Below are 17,925 nucleotides of genomic sequence, written 5' to 3'. Positions count from 1 at the left end.
ATCAAGTTATCTTGCATTATATAATTACAGGACTTGTCTGATACAAGCCGGTCTGCCAATAAAGAGCAGGTATTCTGATATCAATTTTCAGATGTAGTCTAAAGTTTTTATTTTATTTGCAAATTTTAGTTGTTAGTTTTGTTAGAATGTTAGTGGGAGGGATTGGAATCCATGACCTCTTCCTCTCTCCTTCTCTCTTCAACCACTAAACTAATCTTATAGCTCTCATATGTAGTCTAGAGTAGTCTATTGAACAATGAGAAAGGAAATAATATCTATAATTTGAACAATATTTTTGACAAAACTTACTATAGTTCTTTAGGTGTTTTTAGTATTGTTCTTCAATTACAATTGGAGTTTTTTCTTTGGTTACCAAGATGAAACTCCAGTTTCGATTGAAAAAAGTTCTAAAATTAAGGAAATGCTTCTAATTAGTTCTGTCATAATATTTTGTGAAAAAAGTCTTAATATATTAACATGTTATCACTGAGTCCCAAATACAAAAACAGTTTATTCTAATTTGATGACTTCATCAAAAGATAATAATCATGGCTTTCTTGTGTTGTTTTTTAGTTAAAGGAGGAGTCGATACCAATTGTGAAGAATCAATCCTTGAGCTTCACATCTTATGCTAAGCCTCTCTTTGATTTTCTAACTGCTAAAATTATTGAGGCTTATCATGTGTCCAAGAAAACTTTAATATCACTTCTTGTCAAATTCCTAAGGTCAACAATACCATTCGTGCAGGTAAAGATGAACCTAACCTACATTATATTTTTTGTTTATAATTATTTTTATTATTATCAGTTGGTATATAATTTCACCAATATATCTTCACATCATGTTGGATAGTAATTATGCATGTATGCCATGCCATATTTCGATCAAACTGCATCAGTACCTTCTTACTTAGGATACTTTTGGAATGGTTGAGTGATTTATATCACTTGTGTATGAACTTGGAGGTAGAAGCTTAGCAGGGGTTGTAAAGGACTCAGATGTGGTATTAATTTGTAATGCATGACACTGTAGGATTTCATTGGACGGCGAAACCATTAAATTTAAGTTTTTTATGTTGAAAGGTGTTTTCTTATTTCTCTTTTAGTGTCATTAAACTCTAGGTAATAAATCGGGCATAACCAAATTTACATAGGTAGTGTACGTTATGATGGAGCCGTTGATCCACTATACAATCATTCCATCAATATTGAGATCTTAAAAATAAATTACATACTTTACTTTCTAACGTGTGTTTTTTTCTGGGTTTAAGAAATAGGTCCATCAAAAAAATAGGAAGGGACGAGTAGTCCTCTGCAAGTTGTTAGCGATCTCCCTCAACAATTGTACGAGGCCTAACGTTAGGGGTGTTTTTTCTCTTGAGTTTAGTCTTCGCTTTGTTTTTCTTTTCTCTACAAGTTCTTTCTTTGTTATTTTTGTCTTTTTTCATTAAATCATTTCCCCATTTTGTTAAGAGAAATGACAGCACGTTAATTAACTCACTAAACCATTTTAAAACATGGTAGGGTTTTTTTTTCAACTTATTTATGAAAGAAAAATATTTGACAGTCACCATACTATCGTCACTTAGAGATAGAAAGAGAAAAATACAAGTATAAACATGATAGAAATTAAGATATGATAGAAAGAAAAAGATATTAGTGAATGTTTAAAATAAATTGTGTTTATATATCATTATGCTTCTAAGAATGCGGCAAGTTGATTAGACTAATATTTTGATACTCAAGGATAAGATTACATAAGCACTTGAAAATGATCAATTATTAATATTTTTTATTTAAATAAATTAAAAGAATTTTCTTAATTATTTTTTAGTAATGTTATAAATATTTTTTTCTAAAAGATAACTCACTTAAGCTTGTTGAGTAAGTGAATGGTTTTATTATATAAAAATTAACTAGCAATGAAAAGGAATATTAGCTTTGACTCAATTTGTCAATCAAATGAAAACAATGAGATTAAATGTGAATGGTTTAACACCAAGTGTATGTTTGCGTACAAGTGTATGTTTGCATATTTTTTGGTTTTTATCCCTGGAAAGCCGAATTTCTCCGTTGAATGTGATTTGGACGTATTTTTAAACACAATTTTAGTTCTTAAATAAATCAAATGTGCGACAATTCCAAATCATAAATTGAGACTAAGAATGCGTTTGATACTGAGAGAAATTTAAAGTTTTCTGAAAATTTTAAGTCATTCTTGAAAATCATAATTCTCATGATTCATGAGAATCAAGAATGACGATTATCAAATATGGAAAAAAAATCTTTGTAGCAAACGTCTCCTATAAAGGTTAAAGTGTCTATTGTGCTTATAGCATTGATCAAGTATAGCTGGCTTGTGCAACAGGATACAATAAAATGTTAAACTCTTTGAATGTCCTCGGTTTTCATTTTTTTAAAATTCATCTTTTGATTTAAATTGTAACTATAGTAATTTATTCCACAGGAATACGTGACATCAAATCATATTTATAAAAACAAAATTAATATTCTATGTAATATTTACATTTAAGAGTTATAATATGCCAGTTTCTTCACTAAAAGTACAAGTGAATTGAACTCAGAGGAAGAGAGTAAATCTCAAGACTCAAAGATCAATTACAAAAACTTTGATGGTTGATATATCTATTTATATAGTATAATATATATAAATATCACTACAATATTAACATTCAAATAAACATCATCTTAAAAAAATGAACTAATATTATTAAAACTTATATTGCTTTTTTCAATAAGTAGAATTAAAATAAACACATTTAAAAATGTATATGTATAAATATTAATGTCTCGTGCATGTAAAAAAAAGAGCGTATGTTGCAAGCAATCAGAATCTGGTTTGGAAAAGCAAGTAAGAAGCAAGACGAGGATGAGAAAGCAGTCGCTTTCATCCTCAAACGGCTAGTTGGCGTTTGGGCATTATACTGTCTCTCTCTAGGCGTTGCTTTCTTGGCATCATGCCTCTCCAGCTAGCATTTTGGATTTTCTATTTTTCTTTTCCTTTTTAATAATTATTATACCTCATCATAACCTGTGAACTCAACCCCACCACCATGACTTCATTTTCTAAATGTCCTACTTGTCACAATTCTGGCCACCACTTGCAAAATTACAAATATATTATGGCAATATTTTGGATACTGATTTTAATATTTCGTTGTAATAATATTTTTTTTGGATAATTATTCAATTTCACATGTCCTATACACAAATTCTCACACTCATTTTGGAGATTATATTCTTATGAGCTTAATATTTTTCTACCATCAATATGTAAAATATTTTATATTAACAATTAATTAAAAAGTATATTAAGTATGATTTTTAAAGTAATTATTTGTTATTATATAAAAGTTATTGAAATAAATTTTATGATACTAAATTATTATTATTATTATTATTATTATTATTATTATTATATAATGGAACCATAATTTACACATTCAAATAACTCATTTTTTTCACATCTGATTGCAAATTAATATCTCATTACCGAAAAATTAGTATCTCGGGAGTCAAGATTTTTTAAAAGTATATAGTGCTGTTACATTAATCCTTAAAATTAAGGAAATTTCAAATAATTCTCTAAAAGTGAGTTCTTCAATCACATCAGTCCAATTTTATTTTATTTTTTAAAAATACTATATAATGTCAACATACATTTATAAACAAAAATGATAGTAACCTATTAAGTTTAAGGACTTAGACAAAATAATTAGAATTTTCAAGGACTTATTTATAATTTTCTTTAGCTTCATAGACTAATATGATAGTGCTGTATAGTTGCAAAAACTAAAATGACAGTTTACTCTATAATTTATTCTTCATAATTCTTCACAAAACCTCAATACAATTTCTTGTAACTAAAGTTACTAAAAGAAAATTCATGAATTAAGTAGTTAATTCTTTTTATATGAGGAGGTTATAAGTATCCTTTACTAAACTCAAAATCAAATAAAATTATTATAAACAATAAAATCCATTCTAAGTCCCTTGCCGGTACCCTGTCAGTCATGGGAGGACCTTTCCTTAGACTTCACCACAGACCTACATCTGTTTCGCGAATATACTGCCATATTGGTTGTAGTAGATCGATTTTTCAAAGGCATTCACCTGGGCATGCTGCCAACTTAGCATACATCTTATTCTGTCACCGTCCTGTTCATGGACATTGTCGGAAAGCTTCATGGCATGTCGCGCAGCTTGATTTCCAATCGAGACCTGTTATTCATAAGTCATTTCTAGCAAGACCTGTTTCAGATGAGTGGTACGCAATTGTGGATGAGCTCGGCCTATCATCCACAGACAGACGGACAAACAGAAGTTTTGAATCGCGTTATCGAACAATACCCTTGCACCTTCGTCCATAAGAAACCTTCGTCTTGGGACAAATTTCTCAATTGGGCAGAATGGTCTTACAACACGTCACGACACTCAGGTTCAGGCGTTTCACCATTCAAAATTACATTTGGAAAGAAGCCACTAAGCCTTCCCTAGTATATTACAGACTCGTCTAAAGTGGAGGCGGTAGATGAGTTCTTATCGGACAAGGAATTTGCTTTTGCTGAACTAAAGAAAAAGTTCCAGAAGGCCCAACTAGCGATGAAGCACACAACTGATATGAAACGCAAAGATGTCCATTTTGACATAGGAGATTAGGTCATGGTGCGACTTCGGCCACACTGACAATCCTCAGTTTCGGCCCAACAAAGGGGATCCTTTAAGCTTAACAAGAGATTTTATGGGCCCTTTAAAATACTGGATCAAATTGGGCCAGCTGCTTATAAGCTTAAACTACCTAAAGGTACCCGCATCCATCTAGTGTTCCACTGTTCTATGCTTAAACCCTTTCATCAGCCAACCCTGCCCGATAATAATCCACCCCTCTCATTGCCACCAGTTGTAATCGATAATCAACCATTGGTGTCACCATTAGCCATTGTGGGCACTAGGCATAACTCAGACTTCGACAAGCTCAGACTGCAAGTCCTTGTGCAATGGGATGGTTTACTTCCCGAAGATACCACATGGGAAGATTGGGAGCAACTACAAGCTGAGTACCACCTTGAGGACAAGGTGATTTTTGAAGGCATAGGGGATGATAGCAAGCAAGAACCTGCATCAACTAGACCCAAGAGAAGGAGCAATGCACCAGCATACCTGAAGGACTACATATAACGGCATTGCTGACCTGGCATCTTTGTCTACCTTTTGTCTGCCACTAGCCTACCACTACACCTTTTATTCCAAAAATCCGTTAAGCCTTGTCATCACAGAATTACAAATTTTGTTAGTCTATCACAATATAAATACTAGCATATTGTAATAAGACAGACATAAATGAAAATTATTCCTTTTTATCCTTGTCTTTTGCTTCTTGGAGGATCTAGACCCTCGAAACCAAAAATTGTGCTTTAACACTTCCCTTTCCTGAGTTGTGAATTTTCATGTGATTGGGAGTTATGAGTTACTTGGGTAAAATCTAATTCCAAGGAGGCATGTATCATGCATGTTTAGATCAATTTAATGATATTCTTCGTTACTAAGTCTTCATTAAATTAGTATTTTCAGTGAGTCTCTCCCTGAATTTGTTGTTAAATGGCCCACTCAAGAGCACTTGTTTATCATGCACGTTGCCTACTAGAGCGATTCTTGTTGGAAGAGTATTTAAGATAGTTTGCATGAAAGCTGGTGGAATTGGCTATGAGTCTTTTGAACTTTGAAGCCACCTCAGTCCTCATCCATTCAATGAAGAAATTAAACTACCCCATAATTTGGACCCCACGACATTAAACGTTAAGAAACAAAAGAATTGTGAATCAGTGTATTATATGTATATATACTAGAATAATTAAACCATTTTTTTTTACAAGAAGTCTACATTATTTTTTTATACTTATTTTTTATTTTTATTGGTAAAAAATAATTTATTTATTTAAATACAGAAATTTAAAATGTGTTTAACAATACAGATGGATAAACTGATTAAAAGTGATTTGAAATCTAAAAGCTGATCAATTAAATGATAGAATAGAAAGTGTTAAATAAATTAATTGTTAATCAACTAGCTATAAAAATGTAAGGTTGAGCTCGAAAAAACTAACCAATAAGTTATTTGAATGCTAAAAAATTAGCTTAAATTGAAAAATATTTTTTAGTTGAAAATTATTAACTCAACTATTGAATTAGAAACATGTCAAAATTAGATGTTGAATTAGAAAATAAAATTAATGTTTATATATATTATTTTGTAAATTAGATTTTTAGGTAATAAATAGTGAAAATATTGGAAGAATTTATTTAACATTAATGTCTGTGTGAAAGAAATAGAGTTGAATCAATTAATTCTAATTATACATAATTAATATAAACGGTCAACAATAAAATTAAATTAAATAGTTTTAATGATTCATATATAATAAGTTCTCACTAAATATGTTTCTGATATATGTGTCGTCCTTTCTCTAATTAAATAATCATGAGACTTTATCCCACCTCTTCATTTACTCTCATGAAAATAAAGCTATTAATTCAACGTCTATTTATTTTCATTGACGTAGGGCATTCTTCTTCATTCTTGAAAGACTTCGTACGAGTTTAGGTTAATTTATTTTAAAAATAAAATATAAAATAATTTCCTAAATTAAATTTTTTAAATATTTATCTTAATACTCCTTTATCAATTAAGCTTTACAAAGTGATACCATTGGCGTTCAATGTGTCTCCTAAAGCAAAGAACACTAAAAACCAAACATACTTATAATATTTACGGTCAAAACGTGCAAGGCTTAAAGCTATTATTATGAGACTGAAAAGCGAAAGAACATTACATAAATTAAACACTCGTAATATCAAGATGATGATAGTATCGTTTTCAAGGCATCCAAAGTTCCAGCCATTTCCCTTGTTCATGTTGTTCAAAGCTTTAAATCATACTTTTTGTCTTGTGTTGGCTTTATCGAACAGAAAACTAGGTCACACTTCGTGAAGTTTCCATTGAATACATTAAGTAGTCCAAGCTATCTTTTCATCTGGGCATATTCTCTCAATTTCTTTTGAAAATTTAAAGAAGGTAAATCACCTTCATTGATCAAGTTTGTTTTTTTTTTCGCTTTACGAATATGCTATTATTCTATGTTCCATCTTCTTCTTCTTCTTGGTTCTATAATTTTTAAAATGTTTAAGTATAATTTAATTAATTTCATAAAATAAGTAGCAATTTAATTAAAATGACATTGTGCAAACGACAGTTTAACTAGTATATAAAGCAAAATATGAAAATGATTATGTAGTAGGGGAAGCTAATGATAGCAGAAAATTAAAATACACATCTTTCTTTCTTAAAATACACAATTTTAGCTGAATTAGTTGGCAATTCAATTGTTGAGCTGCATATGTCAGAATGAGAATATTGACGAGGGAAAGAGACCAGTCATCTAATATCCGTGCCTAACAACATGTGTTACAACAAGAGCTGCATATGCATAGTTTTTTTTTTCTTCCTCTCAATGGAAAATAATCAAAATATATACAATGTACAACTTTACATGTTTTCCTCTTTACAACTAATGCTATTATAATTGCTAGAAGTTAAAAATGTAACTCGAAGAACAAGTTACAACAAGTATTTGGACTCGTATATACTGAATATTTATTTATCTGAATTAAATAGAATGCATGTTTGAATAAGCAAATAGTAAAATTAAATTATAATAAAAATTAATTTAATTAATTAAATATTTTTTATTTGATAACCGTTTGAGTTAAAATATAATTCATTTATATTTGATGTTTTTTAAATGAATTTTTTAATTAAGTTTTCTAACGTGTGCAACATTACACAATAAGAGTAATTAATGACTTAATTTTACATAATTTAGATTGATATTTATTCATTATTAAATTTTATTTATTTAGATTAATATATTTACTTTCAATCAAAATAATAAATGTATCTCTCATATAATAGTTTTCAAATTTTAATTAACTAATTGCTTTTGACACTATTCAAGAGCATTTTCATTGGGTTTTTTTTATAGGTTTTTAAGTGAAGAAATAGTATTTTATAGTTTTTTTCTCATTTGAGCATGACAAAGAAAATTTCTTTAAAATAAGATCAATATCTTCTACGATAAATTTTCTTTCCATTAAAAAATAATATTTGTTACAAAACTAATACCGAACTACAACTCAAACCACCACGGTGTAACCATTTTGTTGCTCAAACCATCACAATGTCAACACCACTCCGCCTTGTCGTGGTGGTTGCGACTCAAATCTATTATAGATCTCAATTACAACACCTTTGTTTCGCCACAACACCTTCATGTCGTTGTCATAACCGCTGAAATCACTACAGTGTCACCCACCACTTCGCCTTCTTGTGGTGGGTGGGTTATAGATCTGTTACGAATCTGAATTACGGCTCTCATTAAAAAATAATATTTGTTACAAAACTAATACCGAACTACAACTCAAACCACCACGGTGTAACCATTTTGTTGCTCAAACCACCACAATGTCAACACCACTCCGCCTTATCGTGGTGGTTGCGACTCAAATCTATTATAGATCTCAATCACAGCACCTTTGTTTCGCCACAACACCTTCATGTCGTTGTCATAACCACTGAAATCACTACAGTGTCACCCACCACTTCGCCTTCTTGTGGTGGGTGGGTTATAGATCTGTTACGAATCTGAGTTACGGCTCCCTTTACATGTGTCATCGTATTCTCCCTTGAATTTAAATCACTTATACAGTTCACGATTGATGTTATAGAGAGTGAGAGCAACCATAACCACCAGAGAGTGGAGGCGAGAAAGGGAGCAAAAAGAAATAATTCATAGTGAGAAAGAAGATGAAAACGTTAACATAATTAACTGAAAATAAATAAAAATATAAAAATATAAGTTTTTTTAAGTTTCTTATAATTTCTTACTCTTAGAAATAAAATTATATATGAATTTTTAAAAAATACATAATATTGTGTAGACAAAAAAATAACTTAAGAAATTCTCTTAAGAATTTTTGATTGAAAATGCTCTAATGTGCACACTGAACCTGCAGAAGGAACCGATCTATTTTATGACTCTAAAAAACGGGGCAAAATTCGATCTAACATTATTATAAATAAATATAAGGGAATTTAATTAGGACATTTGATGCTTGATAAATAATAAATACCAGTACTTGATACGTACATCATTTATGATAATTTCAAAACAAAATAAATTGTCGAAAAAATCCATTGAAAAAGAAGAAGAAAAAAAAAGACACATTAAAAACCAAATTAATCCAATCATATAGTATTTTTTTTTTCAGTTATGTCACTCCGGGGAAGTAGGCATTACAAGATCTTTGTGTTTTTTGTTTTGTTGCCATTGAATTTTTTTTTTCAAAGCACAATCCAAACGCGAGTGACGTCAGCAACAACCGGTTATTTCGGGAGAGAAGAAGAGAAGCGAGGGAAAGAAGCAAAGACAAAATCAGAAAGAAAAGAAGCAACAAAACAAAACAACAAAAGTAAATAAAATAAATTTAATGACGCGGTTTTAGTTTAGTTTAGTAGCTTCTTCACTTCACCCTCACACCATTTGTGTTTTTCTCTGTCTTCGCCACTTCTCTTCTTACTTCACTGCACGTTTTTCTTCACTCTTTCTCTCTCTTACATGCCGGAATTTCCTCTCTCTTTCTCTCTCCGGAGAATAGAATAAAAACCCTAAACCTTCGCTTTGCTGCCACACACATCAGATCTACACTACAACTTCCAAGTTCAGGAATTATGTGTCACTAGCGATGTCCGATTCCGTTCCCAAAACGCGAAACCGTCCGGGGCCGTGGCCGCCGGCGCCGGACGCCAAGGCAATGCCGCCTGCTTCCTGGGCTAAGAAAACAGGCTTCAAGCCCAAGTTCTCCGGCGAGGCCAATGCCAGCGACTCTGGCCAGATAAGCCTGCAGCCCAAGCCTAGGGAGCCCGACGCTAACGTGGATCTCGAAGCGGGCCGGCCTGGGGCTCCGGCGAACGGCGTGACCCACCAAAATAAGGCTCCGCCGCTTCCACCTTCCAAGGATCAGGTCGTAAAGAAGCGAAAGGACTCCGACGGACTGCCCAAGAGCTCTGTTCCCATCACCAATGGCCAGGCGGTGACGGCTCCGCCTCCGCCGCCGCCGCCGCCTCCACGGAGGACGGCGAGGCATGAGGAAGTCGTGGACGCGCCGCCGCAGGAAGACGACGGTTTCGTGTCGAGGCATTCGCATATGAAGTATGAGCTCAGAGATTCGCCCGGTTTAGGTGAGAATAAGAATAAAGATATATGCTTTCTTTGATTTTGAAAATTTTGATGTAGAGTTCAACTTATGAGCTAATGTTTGTTTGTTTTTTATTTTATTTTTTATGGATGGTTTAGTTCCCATTGGTGTGTACGGTATTCAACATTACTTTTCGATATTGGGTTCGTTGATTCTCATTCCGCTCGTTATAGTTCCGGCGATGGGAGGCTCTCATGTGAGTGATTTCATGTTTTCTCCAACTAAGGCCATGTTTTGATAAACGAACTTCTCCGTAAGCACTTATAGGAGAAGAGAATCAGAATGTAAAATGAATTAAGCTTTTTTCGTGAGTTTAAATTAGCTTATGCATCTCAGCTTTTGGAGAAGTTAGATGGGAGAACTTCTGTAAAAGTTAAGTGTGTAATTTGATTTTAAGTTATGACTTATGAAAAAAACTCAATTTTTTCTACTTTCTTATTTTCTTCTCCTTTAAGTATTTATAGAAACAGGACCTAACTGAATTTTTATTCATTTATTTTGGTGAATTTGTTAAGTGGGTATTGTTATCTAATGTGTTTGTGGGTCTAGGAGGATACTTCTGCGGTGGCATCAACTGTGCTCTTTGTTTCGGGAGTGACTACACTGTTGCATACAAGTTTTGGGTCGAGGTTGCCCTTGATACAAGGGCCTTCTTTTGTTTATCTGGCCCCGGTGTTGGCGATCATCAACTCCCCCGAGTTTCAAGGATTAAATGCAAATGTGTGTTTTTCTTCTCATTTCTTCGTGTTTTGGATGATGTTTCTGTTGTTAGTTATTTGTGAGATGTCATGGGCTTTTGTATTATGTATATTGTGAGGTTTTTGATGGGGTAAGTGAAACTAAGACTGATGATGAAAATTTTTTGTATCAATTTTCAGAAATTCAAACATATAATGAAGGAGCTGCAGGGGGCTATAATTATTGGATCGGCTTTTCAAACTTTTATTGGATATTCTGGACTTATGTCACTGTTAGTAAGGTATGATTGTGGGATTTTTATGCCCGTTTATTTGTCTTGTTTTTTAGTACAAACTTTGCTGTTTCATCACACAGCATTTATTCTTGTGGGCAATTTATAAATGTGGTGCTAATTGCTATAGTTTGAGAGATACTAGTAGAATATTTGTAGGAGAAGAATAATAATGAGAATAGGAACAATAGGGAAATTTAATATTTGCATAAACGCTAATGCTTTAAAATATTGTATATGTTGGCGTTGTTTATTTGACTTTTTGAAAGGAAATTGTGTTTCTCTTTCACTATTAATTAAAGTTTTTCTCTAGTAATTAATAGCCATAATCATTGGTTGGTTTAATGTATGTATGAATAGCTTTACGTTACCTTCTAGGAATTCAATTTTAAGAACCTGAGATTATTCTTACATGAAAATGTGCTGTTTTAAATGGTTAAACATAGCGTGTTCGATATAATCTTTCCACACCATTTCTCATGGCTCCTTTCCACCTAATATGTCTATAAATATAATTCCTCTTGATTTAATTTTAGACAGTGCACGGTCAGTTCTGATGCTTCCATTCATTCTAATTTGTGTAGAGTTCATTTTTTTCTATTTCTTTCACTATGTAATAATAGTAAAAAAACTGTTGATGAATCATTGCTTAGGCTGAGGATTTATATGGGTTATATTGAAAATTGTGCAAAATTAATTACATATGAAACTGGCTATTTGTGGGAGGTTTGGAGTCCACTCCACACACCTAAAAGTTTCTTCCTAACACAGTTAGTAGACTTCCATACCCTCAGTCAAGTATTCAGAATGCATTTGATGCATCTCATTGCCAATATTGGTCAGATTGTTGTGGGGATTAGAACTGTTTGAATGTAATAGGTGTCAAACTGTCAGAGTTAGAATAAATTTTTGTATAAAATAAGCTGTATTTTGCCCCTTTTTTGGCAAGTGTCAACCCTTGCTTTAGCCTGCTGTAATGAGTGTGTTAAATGGTAGCATGCGGGGGGTTGAGATCATATTTTTTAACTTCACTGGGTACTTTTTCTTGTGGATTGCAGTATGGTGATATTCACCTCTGAATACCCCCGAGTCCCAGATGTATCCACTTTATGGTGATTAAATGACTAGTGTTTGAGTTGTTTGAAATAAAAATATTACATGTCATCTGAATTTTCAGGTTGATCAATCCTGTGGTTGTATCCCCAACTATTGCTGCAGTAGGACTTTCATTTTACAGCTATGGTTTTCCACTAGTTGGTACATGTCTGGAGATTGGTGCCGTGCAGATATTAGTGGTTATTGTTTTTTCTCTTGTAAGTTTGTTGAACTCAAGTTTTCACTGTTTATAGATGGATCATTGCACTGTGCTTAGTGCTAACATGCTTAATCTATTCTTTCTTGCTTTCTGCAGTATCTTCGTAAAATATCTGTTCTTGGACACCGCATATTTCTAATATATGCAGTAAGTTTAATGTTACAATATCATTCTGAGTTATACTCTTCAGAATTTGACATAATTGATTTTCTGTTAAGTGATGTTTTCTTTTGCTTCACCTAACTGCCAGGTTCCTTTGGGTCTGGCAATTACGTGGGCTGTTGCTTTCTTGTTGACTGAAGCTGGAGTCTACAACTACAAAGGATGTGACATAAATATACCTGCCTCGAATATGGTTTCGGAGCACTGCAGAAAGCATGTCTCAAGGATGAAGCATTGTCGAGTTGATACTTCTAATGCATTGAAATCATCCCCGTGGTTTAGATTTCCTTATCCATTACAATGGGGTACTCCTATCTTTCACTGGAAAATGGCTCTTGTGATGTGCGTGGTTTCCTTGATCTCATCTGTAGATTCGGTTAGCTTCTTGCTTTTTTTCTTAAAAAAAAAATGTTTCCTGGACTTTATTTATTATTTGTTTATCTTGACTCTGAATATGTTGATATTTAACTTCATTGTATTCAGTTGGGAAAGGTGACCATCTATTGGGTTTTTTGCCGTCTTTTTAATGTGCTAGGGAAAAGCTGCTCTCTTTCTTGCATGATACAAGCTCAAATTGAAATAATCATGTGTACCTAACAAAACTATTTACGTGTTTAATAGATGACGTCTTGACTTGTATGCTGAAGTAAGAAACTTGAATATGATATTCACTTCATTAGTATTGTCACTTGATTTTGATTGCAACCTTTGACATCAAAAGGTAAAAACCTTAAGAGATTGGAGGTCTAGGCATATATAATTTTTCAGATCCAAAGTTAAAAAATAATGGTTGCTGTCTTGTTTTGTTGTTTTCACGTGCTGCATTCATAGTTTATTTTCCTATTTTCTGTTTCCATTGTAAGTAAATACTATCTTTAAGGTAACGCAGTATGAGTTCTACCTTAGTTTAGAAAATCAAAGCATTGATGGCACTGATTTGTAATCACCAAAGTAAAATTTCAACACTGCAAAAAGCCATCATCTGATTTTATTTTGAAGATATTGTCTATATAAGTAAGAAAACAGCATTTATCTTAGATTAACAATATAATATATCAAAATTGAAATCATATTTTCATGATTATGTTTTCTATATGCAGAATTATATAATCACTTTATGTGTTGTTGATATTCATTTTGTTTTAAATTTTGTAGGTTGGTTCGTATCATGCTTCTTCATTATTGGTAGCATCCAGACCTCCAACTCCTGGAGTTCTTAGTCGAGGAATTGGTTTGGAAGGTCTTTCTAGTGTCTTGGCTGGTCTCTGGGGAACTGGAACAGGTTCTACTACCTTAACTGAAAATGTTCATACAATTGCTGTCACTAAAATGGGAAGCCGCAGAGCAGTTCAATTGGGTGCATGCTTTCTGATTGTGTTGTCTCTCGTGGGTAAGTGTCTAGTGTCTTTCTCTTCTTGCATCTACCTTTATCAGCCTATCTTGTGATGAATAGCCGCTGGACAGAAGTACATTTATTACGAGACTTTTCATGTAAAACCATTTGTGTAATATATCCTGGTTTTTTCCCTTTTGGAAGTTTAGAACAATTAGCAAAGCATATGACATAATCTCTAGCACAGGGCATTTCTGAAGAATTGGAGTCAGTAGACCAAATTCTTTTCATCAATCTTGTCTGTGGCGTCCACAAGTGAATCCTTAGTTTTAATTATTGTCCATAGTGATTTGAAATGCTGAACTGTAATGGTTACATCACTTTGTACTCATCAGGTTTTAGAAGGATATTTTGGTGGGGTATGTTTGGTTTTTAGAGTCTTTCCCATGTCTCTGTTGCAATCTGTACTCAACTGTAGAATTTTTCATGCAAATAAAAACATGTTTAATTTTACTTGTACTGGACAGGTAAGGTTGGAGGGTTCATTGCTTCAATTCCTGAAGTCATGGTTGCTGGTCTCCTATGCTTTATGTGGGCTATGCTTGCAGCATTGGGCTTGTCCAATCTACGTTATAGTGAGGCTGGAAGCTCTCGCAACATCATCATAATTGGGTTATCATTGTTTTTCTCTCTTTCCATACCTGCCTACTTTCAACAATATGGCATCTCTCCAAATTCCAACTTGTCAGTTCCAAGTTATTTCCAACCCTACATTGTGGCTTCTCATGGGCCATTCCACAGCAAATATGGAGGGGTATACCTTTTACTATTGTGAATCTTGTGCTGGATTTTGATGGCATCATTTGGTGTGATTGAAATTTGTTCATTACTATATGACTTTACGGAAATTTTGAAAAATGAAAAAGAAGAAAAGGCCCACCTTCGTCTGTTAGTGTGGGAGTGGCTATGAAAAGCAGTTCATGGCATATATATCTCCATTATTTCGTAATGAATGGAAACTACCTTTATATTCAATGTGGCATAGTAGTTGCTTGCATACGTAAGTTTTAAGATCAATTGTTTACCAAGTTTTCACGAATACTTGCACTTGTATATGCAGCATCTTTTGTGATAGAATCCTGCATGGTTGCTAACTTGTAAATGCTGCATAGTGATTGTCAATAACTACTATATATATATATATATGACATAATAACTTCATGATGCAGTGTACTAGCGCTAATAATAAACATGAGTATTGGGGAGTCGTCATAACTCATAACTTGGTTTCCTTTTTAATTTATGGCACTGGAATGCTGGCTACTTCCATTTTTAAGAGAAAATTTAATATCGTTGGTTTACATGTCAGGCTTTTCTAAACAACACATGTAAATCTGTTTCCTTTTGCAGTTAAACTATTTCCTGAACACAATCTTTTCACTACACATGGTGGTAGCTTTTCTTGTGGCCGTTATCTTGGACAATACTGTGCCTGGCAGCAAGCAGGAACGTGGAGTCTACGTTTGGTCAGAACCTGAGGTTGCTAGAAGGGAGCCTGCTGTTGCTAATGACTATGAGTTGCCCTTGAGAGTTGGTAAGATTTTCAGATGGGTGAAGTGGGTTGGTCTGTGAATGACAAAAGGGTTTTGTTGGTTGAATGAACATTTTCAGTTTATTGAATGTTATCAACCGCCCAAGATACCGTTCTAAGTCTGGATTCACATCTTCTTGGGCTCAATCATGAGTAGTATATAGTTGGTCATGTTACAGAGATCATTTGTGTAAATTGAAAATCCGGAGGGGTCTATTTGTGTTATAATTTATTAGATTAGCAATGTATTTAGTTTTGATTAATTCAAAATCTCCACATGGAGGTTTTTCTTCCTTGCTTTAAGGCGGCCTTTGACAAATCTTCGTGGTTATGTATATATATATATATACACACATTATATACCTGCTCAATCGGGACTAGAAAGTTTTTGTTTAATATATTTATTCCAATCCACCTACCATCTATGGCACCTAGCTGTTATTAAGTTGCCTACCTTGAATCTAGTTTTTGTTTTGATTCCTGTATTGACCATAAAAAAACTCTCGTGGAAGAAAATAACAGAACTACTCTATCATCAATGTCGTGGCTTTTGCCATTGTACTTTCTATGCAGTGAAATCCTTGAACTAATTTTACAACCTTTTTACCCCCTTTGAATCCTTGAAATAAAACCGTTTTAGGTGTTAGTGCAAGATGGTCCCATTTCCCGCGAAGTAACAGCATGGTAGAGTTAGCAAAGGGTATGCACAAGTCGTAGCCTTAGCAATCCTTGTCAACCAATTACTAAATCATAGAGAACCCACTTCTACAACAGTTTTTTCTGAAAGCAGTTATTACAATTAATGTGAGGCTCAACTCAGTGGAAGAGAAAGCTTCAAGTGATATAATAAAACCAATTATCCGGGGTTTCAAAGGCATGACAACTAACTGACACCTTCATTCTGAAAAGAGCCATCAACATTTAAGAAGCAATTGAAATACTTAAAGGGATTTTATACCAATTCCTTTGGATGCCTGATGGCTGAGGAGGACATGTCTTCGTAACAAAGGCCCGAAAATGACTTTACTTTGCCATAGTATAAAATGTAAAATGATTACGGTTCGGCACTTGATTGATTTTATATTATTCACTTAGCTTTTCGTGCATATATGTAGAAGCCGTAATGGATTGATACCTACATGGGCATTGATATAAACACTAGACAGAATCAGAATATAGATATTACAGTATAACTGAATTTAAATTGTTTTAGTAAAATGGTTCATTTACAGTAATTTTTGGGGTGTGTTATGGACCATCCGACTATGGATATAGAAAGAATAAATAAATAGAGAGAAGTGATAAATGTGATAAATATTTAATGAAAAATGAAGAAAAATAAAGATAAACACAAGTATTAAGTGATTTGACACAAGTGTTGTTCTATTAATATTTATTATTTAGTAAGAAAAATTAGTCATGTCATTAAATTTGTGACATAATTTTATCATTTAAGTTATAATCTTTAAGGATTAATTTAACAAAAAATTATATTTTTTGAGTACCAATTTAATATTAAGTTGTAAATTATGAATTAATTTATTATTAAATTGTCTGTAAAATTAATTTGTCATATTTTTTATACATTAAACAATTAAATTTATATTTTTTATATTTCGAAGACTAATTTATTAACACATCACATTTTCAAGGACTAATTGGATTAGACTATATATCCTATATATTAATTCAGAAGAAAAAAAAGTAGTATATACTAATGATACTTCATTCTTTTATTAGCATTTAAAGTATCAAGTGGTTCTACAAAGTATTTGATATGTACAAATGCCGTATGAGTAATTCAATTCTCAAATCTTCAATGTCAGTTAATTGGGATCCCATATAAATTTGTGTAGGCTATGGATAATTTAAAGCTTATGTGCGACGATGATGGTCAATGGAACAGTAGGTTCATTTTGCGTAATCTTTGCTGCTTGATATTATTATTGCCTTTAGTCTGCAACCAGTAATTCCTCCTTGGAATCTCAAAAAGGTGTGGAAAAATGTTTAACTCTCTCAAAATGATTTCAACAGAAAACCAAAGACTAATACCAACAAGCTATCAAATGAGCAATGAATAACATAGGCAGGATTTTACTTCGTCCAGAGTTGCGACTAAGCTTCTGATATCAATTCTCACCATCACTATCGCTTGCTCTTCATGGTTAACACTTAACAGGACAACTCCTGAAGTTATTTCAAAATATTTTAGCCAAAAGAAAA

General features: G+C 33.0%; 1 protein-coding gene across 1 annotated transcript; it reads left to right on the top strand.

Annotated features, from left to right (window-relative positions):
- Positions 1 to 9,565: 9,565 nt before the first annotated feature.
- Positions 9,566 to 16,125, top strand: LOC114380085 (nucleobase-ascorbate transporter 12-like). Its single transcript, XM_028339012.1, has 10 exons — positions 9,566 to 10,314; positions 10,430 to 10,527; positions 10,881 to 11,051; positions 11,210 to 11,310; positions 12,479 to 12,614; positions 12,713 to 12,763; positions 12,867 to 13,154; positions 13,934 to 14,168; positions 14,639 to 14,925; positions 15,522 to 16,125. Exons 1-10 carry the CDS (start codon positions 9,819 to 9,821, stop codon positions 15,741 to 15,743), a joined length of 2,085 nt encoding a protein of 694 aa, XP_028194813.1. The 5' UTR covers positions 9,566 to 9,818; the 3' UTR covers positions 15,744 to 16,125.
- The last annotated feature ends 1,800 nt before the right edge of the window (positions 16,126 to 17,925 follow it).

The sequence above is a fragment of the Glycine soja genome, chromosome 12 (genome assembly GCF_004193775.1).
Source record: "Glycine soja cultivar W05 chromosome 12, ASM419377v2, whole genome shotgun sequence".
In the NCBI taxonomy this organism is placed as follows: Eukaryota; Viridiplantae; Streptophyta; class Magnoliopsida; order Fabales; family Fabaceae; genus Glycine; species Glycine soja.
This window is presented reverse-complemented; position numbering and strand designations above follow the sequence as displayed.